Raw genomic sequence first — 6,508 nt, 5'->3', positions numbered from 1 at the left:
TTCAGCAGAAAAGCTATCCTTAAAAATCCCCAGAAAGCTAAAGCAGTTCACATTGTTTTTCTTGAATACTTTCTGCCCATTTTTAAATTAACAAAACAAAAAATCTTTTCTGGAACAAAAAAAAAAAACTGAAAAAATAATAATATATAAAACAATGATTCTGAAAACAGAACAAAGTGTGAGCGATTGACCTGAGAATAAAAAGACATTACATTTCTTTTTTTCTTTTAGCAAGCCATTGGTATCTGAATGCTAAGATAGCAAGAAATTTAAAACTGTAACAAGGTGGACTGCTTTCCCATACAGTGCATGCCGGGCTCCTCTGTGCTATCAGCGTGGGGCGTTTATTGAAAAGGGGCAAATATACAAGGGGTTTAAGCTCCAAAGACATTAGGGAGGCCCTGCGGACTTCTGTTTCCCAGACCAATAGTACCTTCAAAAGGACACAATGTAACAGGGTTAGGGCTTTTTTTTTTTTTTTTTTTTTTAATATTAAAAGAAAAGAAAAAGACAAGAATGTAAAATCACCGGCATAGATAGGTATATGGGAAAACAACCCACGCTTTTTCTTTTTTTTCCTTTTTTTTTTTTTTTTTTTGTTTTTTGGTTAGAAGCTTTGGAATTGCAGTTAGTCTATTTTTGAAATTGGTTTGTTATTAATTTTTGTATTTAAATTCATTTGTTTGTATTGTTCATCTTCAAAGCTTACAATCTGAAGGTGTCCGTTCCTACACTGGTCAGACCACTGTCCTTGGGGCAGCTGGGGTCTTTGGGACCCTCCACCGGGCTCGCCGGTCCGTCGGACTTTTGGCTGAGATCCGTGTCAGACTCCTCCGAATAGTCGTCTGTTGGCATCGAGGGCTGAACCCCTGAGGTGCTGCATGAACTTGAGGTAACCGTTGAAGATGAGGAGAGAGGAGGAAAAGAAGGGGGCTTCGCTGCCGAAGCCCGGGAGACCACTTGCGGCCAAGACTTCCTGGAGGCGTGGGGGGAAGCGGAGGAGGGGGCGGCGGCCGACGGGGGAGGGGGGCTGTCGTTTGAGTGAGCGGCAGACTGCGAGGTAGATGCGGTGCTAGGATCGGGGAAGCAGGCAGAGTGAGGTAATAAACTAGGGTGCTCTTTGGCGTTTCTTGCTGCTCTCGTGATTGTTCTGTGTTTGTGCAAGGCCGACTCGAGATGTTGACTCAGAGCTTCCTCCCCACAGAGCGCGCTCTCGCACGCCAGGCAGTGGTACGAGCCGCCGCCGCCGCCACTGCCGCCGCCGCCACTGCCGCCGCCGCCGCCGCCGCCGGTGGGGACGTGAAGCACCATCTCTTGCAGGTTCACCACAGACTGGCCGAAGAAGCAGAGGGACTTCAGGTGGCTCCTCGCTGCCTCCTCGTCGCCGAAGCCCGCCTGGCACTTGCGGCAGACCAACTTGTACTGCACCTTTGGAACAATGAAGGGGTCGTAGAGGGAGTCCGCACTTTTGCTTTCTGCTTCTGGCTCTTCAGGGAGTTTCGGCAGGAGGGGGGACACCTCACGGGGAGTGTTTTTCTGTTCTTCTGGTTTGGGGGATTCTTTGGCAGGGTCTTTGTCTGGGGAAGCAGCCCCCGGGGGGACTGGGGTTTGGCTTGCTTTGGGCTGCTGCTGCTGCACTTTTTGCTGCTGCTGCTGCTGTAGTTGCCGCTGCTGCTGCTGCTGAATTGCCTCCTGCAGACTCTGCTGGTATTGCTGGTACTGCTGCAGTAGGGAGCCTGGGGACAGCCCCATCAGGGCCTGCGACAGCGCAGGGCTGTAGGGGAACAGGCCTTCCATGCCATACATAGGCTGCAGGTACCCGCTCTGCAGGGCGCCAGGGATCTGGGGAGCATAATAAGGAGAAAAGCCTGGTACAAAGTAAGGAAGGAACTGGCTTGTGAGCAATGCTGTGGGGTCCGAAGTCAACGCGGCCTGCAGGGCCTGCAGCTGTGCAGGGTCTACCGCATACTCCATGGTGGGCAGCGGGGCTGAGATCGTGGCTGCAGTTGCCGTGGGGGCCTCTCCTTTCTCCTTCTTGGGGACAGGCAGGGGTTCCCCTTTCCCTTTGTGTGCCTTTTCCTTCTCCTTTACTTTCTCACTGTCTTTGTCCTTGCGTTGCTGCTGCTGTTGCAGTGGGAGCTGTGGTGTGGGTGGCGGCTGGGCTGCTGGCGGCGGGGGAGGCTGCTGCACCTGTGGCTGCTGCTGCTGCTGGGGGGGTTGCTGAGGGCCCATGGCCATGGTGGCTTGTGCTGGGGTTGGGGAGCTCAGCGACGCTGACGACGGTTTATTTGGTAATCCAGAAGTGGGGAGGCCAGGGGAAGGAACAGTTGTGCTGGGCAGACCCATCAAGTTCGGCTTAGGAGACGTTAAAGCTGAAAGGAATGGAGACAGAAATCACCGGTCAGTCTGGGCAGGGGTAGGGCTGAAGCTCAAGACGTTTTACCAGTGTCACTGGCACACAGTTTGAGATGTCAAGGCTTGAAGGATCCTCTCAAAACGAACATTTCCAACAGAAGTATCCCACCAGGCTCAGAGCTGGACAACCTTGTATTCTAATGAGGACTCAGTCCTAGGTCAGCTCCCATACTTCCCCTTTCAGCCAAACAACTTCCAGACGTATCCCACCAGGCTCAGGGCTGGACAACCTTGTATTCTAATGAAGATTCAGTCCTGGGTTAGCTCCCATACTTCCCCTTCCAGCCAAACAACTTCCAACACCTTCCTGCCCAATGTGCCACACCCGCTAGTTCACATTTTCTTTGCCAAGTACTCCCAGCTACCATTCACTCTGCCCAACTGCAATTAGTCTAGAGGCCCCAAAGCTAGCTGTTTCTAGCTGGGGCCCATTTGCACCAAAGGCCTTCATCACAAAAATAGTATGGCCACGAGGTCCCCAGAGAAGTTATCTGGAGGAGAGCGGCAACAGGAGAAGAGAGAACAAAGGCAAGAAAGCTAGCACGGCCACATGAACAAAAACAAAACAGGCTCTACATGTGTTCCTCCTCTCTGACCTCTGTTGCTGCAGTTGACTGGATGCTTTCGGAGGGTAGAGAGAAGAAGATGAATAGGAAAGTGTGGAGGAAGGGCCTGGGAAGAAATAAGAACAATCCATTCAGGGAAAATTGCTTCCATGCCTTGGTCCAGCTGACCTGCTTCAACAAGTCTACTCAACAGTATAACCGCCTAGGAATAGGAATCTGGAATCCGCTGGAGAAACGACCATCTTCTTTTCCTGCCCCTGTTTGAATGATACACAGGAGGGACAGTGGGACTGTAGATGGTTGAGAAACAACCGCAGGAAAAGGAGAAAAGCCATGTCAGAAGTGGAATAGCCCAAGATACTGACACCAATTCCCAAGACATCACAACCTACCCGAAGCACCACTGCCTATGGATAGCAAAGGTCTGACCATATCACCAGGCCCTCATGGACTAGAATCCCATCCTTGATCATACCCCTAATCTACCACCACTCCCTGCAATGCCTTCACCAACCCGAGAGCCTAATACCCTCCCTGACCCATAGTTATCTCCTGGTTTGAGTCACCAGGTCCAAGGTTATGCAAGAGGGTGTTGCTACGGATGGTACTCCAAGCTTCAGGTGTGTTGAGACTAGCAAGATAGTAGGTAAGGACAGCATGGGGGTGGGGTGCAGTGTGTGCTGGATGATGAAAAGCTGAGAAAACAAAGAGGAGGATCCCACAGGCAACAGCTCTCAGAACACCTCTATATTCACCATATCCAAGAAACTTGATGGTATATACATCTCTTCAGAGGACACCAAAATGCAAAATCAAAATCTTACTTCATCTGGACCTCACCTGCTGGAAAGCTGGGGAAGGAGTTCCATAACGTGACACTGAGGAAAAAAAAGCAAGAAAAAGCACTCTGAAGCCCAGACTTGGGGGAAGACTGCAGATTTCTGGCTATCATGGTAGTGTTCACCATCAAAACCCTCAGATTTCAGACGAAAAGAACAAGACTGCTTCAGATTGCCAATCCCAGACAAACAGCTGTTAATACTGGATAGCCAAGGAGAAAGGTTCCTTCAGCATCTCATCATGCAGTGTCCTCAGTGCACATAAGACACCAGAGAAGATATGTGTGACTCTACTCAGAAAAGCTTAGTAAAGACTTGTTGGTTAAACTGGCACAAACAAGACAGAGTAGATTATGAGTTCTAAACCTGGGACATGGCTCTGTCTCCACTAGGCAATGGGTCTGCTCTCAGTGGGGCAAGGAAGGAATATTTAGAGATTTCCCCATCCCCATGGCTCCAGACTTCTAGGAGAAAGATTCAGGTCAAAAAGCCTTAAACTGTGTGTCTTCAACTGATGGTCTACATAAGAGGTTCAAATTTTAAGAAACGTTTACGAATCTCTACTATTTACCAAGCCTTGCACTAGCCATGCTAGACACAGTAGCTCAACACACTCACAACTCTGTGACATCCTTTTTCTGATCTGTAAGATCAGAATCAGGCAAGGTACTTCATCCCCCCTAGACTTACTCCTACAACTCTGGAGTCACACTGACCCTGTGGGATTATGGTCACACACATCAGACGTGTGACCCTGGGACTTTCGGTTGAACTCTTGGAACTTCAGCTTTCCATAACAGATGGTTATGAGGATTAAATGAAAGACCACATTGATAGAAAAAGCTTAGCATTGGGCCTGACATATAATAGATGTTTAATAAACACAAGTTTGTTCCTTCCCTCCCATTCCAGATCCAGTGTTTTTGAGAACTATGTTACGGTCAGGTGATGATAACTGGGGCATGTCTGCTGCCCTGAATAAATAAGAGCTTATCTTTCTATCTCGAGTCCACTCTAAGTGGTCAGAACTTGAGTAGCACTAAACATATACCTGTTGACTGACTGGCTCATATTGGGTGTTGTGGAAGGAGCACATAGCACCTGGGAGCCCAGAGGCCTGGATGGGAGCTCTGGCTCCTACCCTAGCTTGTTGAATGGTCTTGACCTCTCTGGCCCTCAGATTTCTCATCTGTAAAACAAGCGGAATAAATCATACATTCTGATTCTACTTTCTTTCACATTACTGTGATGTGTTAAGCCTTCCCAAGCCCCTCTGCCAGGGTCCTGGGCTGCAGGGGTAATTAAATGCTTCTCTATTTTCCATAGTTTGTTTTCCTGGCTTATGTCTAGCTGGCTTTCTGTGACATGACTTGTCAACACATATAAGCAACAACTTCTATGTCTTAATGCTTTCTTTTCTTATTCTCTTTGAATAAGAAATGGGGACCAGGAATGCAGTAGCCTTATGTTTGGTAAAACACCACTCAAAGTGTAAAATGTGGAATAATTCAACCAGAAACTAAGATTCCTGTGGGAAGCAGCACAGCTGCTTTAACCCCTGGGAACAGGGACACATTTTGAAGGCAAGGTAGCATTAGGAGGGGTTCTCCTTTGGTGAACTGGAACTAATCAATTCAGGCCATTGTGGGGGGAATTTGCAGACTTATGTCTAAGCCTAACAGGACCCTGGAGGTGAAGGCCCAATTTAGCAAAGATGGCTGGATCCAGAGAAGATGTGAGGACAGAGAAGGAGAAACAAGAGAAGTACGTAGGAAGAACTGCAAAACTCCCTATTAAGTGAGACTATAAGAGCAACAAATATGTATGATTCTCAATGATCAGGAGCAAGGAAAAGGAAATGGGCAAAAGGAAAAAAAAGAGGTGACTGAGGACCTCTGAAATGTGCAACAGTATTTTAACAGAACCACGTTGCCCAATACAAGATTCCTGGTCAGTGCACTCAAGTAGAACGGTCATCTTGTTAAAAACAGCCACTATTGTTCTGGCTAGAAGAGAACCCCAATATTAAGGATCTACCACATAAGAGCTTCTGGTAGTTCTTTTTTTTTTTCTTTTTTTGAGACAGAGTCTCGCTGTGTCACCCAGGCTGGAGTGCAGTGGCACAATCTCAAACCACTGTCTGCCTCCAGGGTTCAAGCGATTCTCCTGCCTCAGCCTCCCGAATAGCTGGGACTACAGGTGCATACCACCACACTTGGGTAATTTTTGTATTTTTAGTAGAGATGGGGTTTCACCATGTTGGCCAGGCTGGTCTCGATCTCCTGACCTTGTGATCTGCCCGCCTTGGCCTCCCAAAGTGCTGGGATTACAGGCATGAACCACTGCACCCGGCCCTGATAGCAGTTCTTTTGCCACCGTAGCTCTCTCAAGAAGGCAGGGACCCCAGGTGACGGCAAAGAGTTGATTTAAATGCTCTTGGACCAGTTTTCTTAGGGCATAATCCAGAATTAGCTAGGACTAACTCAGGTGTCTTATATTTACAACAAATATCTAGATAGGATCAGCATTTCCACAAGGACTGAATGAAAGGGTCTATGATAAAAACTTGTTTCTTGAAATATTCCAGAAATTAGTATGCCAGGACCCTCAAGTTTTTCCCTATTATAGGGGATAAGAGTGGTTTCGAAGGAGACTGTTCCGACCAGGAGGTCCCATCCCTGACATACC

The 6,508-nt window shown here is 48.1% G+C and overlaps 1 protein-coding gene across 3 annotated transcripts in view; it reads right to left on the bottom strand.

Moving 5' to 3' along the window:
* Positions 1 to 466: 466 nt before the first annotated feature.
* ZFHX3 (zinc finger homeobox 3) overlaps positions 467 to 6,508 on the bottom strand; it is a 272,637-nt gene continuing 266,595 nt past the window's right edge. For all 3 annotated transcript variants that reach the window (XM_034940594.3, XM_008954876.5, XM_034940595.3), the window contains exon 10: positions 467 to 2,372. In XM_034940594.3, the coding sequence (XP_034796485.3) occupies positions 706 to 2,372 (1,667 nt within the window). In that variant the 3' untranslated portion in view covers positions 467 to 705. The remainder of the gene's footprint in view (positions 2,373 to 6,508) is intronic.

Source organism: Pan paniscus, chromosome 18 (assembly GCF_029289425.2).
Source record: "Pan paniscus chromosome 18, NHGRI_mPanPan1-v2.0_pri, whole genome shotgun sequence".
Taxonomy (NCBI): domain Eukaryota; kingdom Metazoa; phylum Chordata; class Mammalia; order Primates; family Hominidae; genus Pan; species Pan paniscus.
Note: the sequence above shows the minus strand (reverse complement) of the source record. Positions and strands in the feature narration are given on the sequence as shown.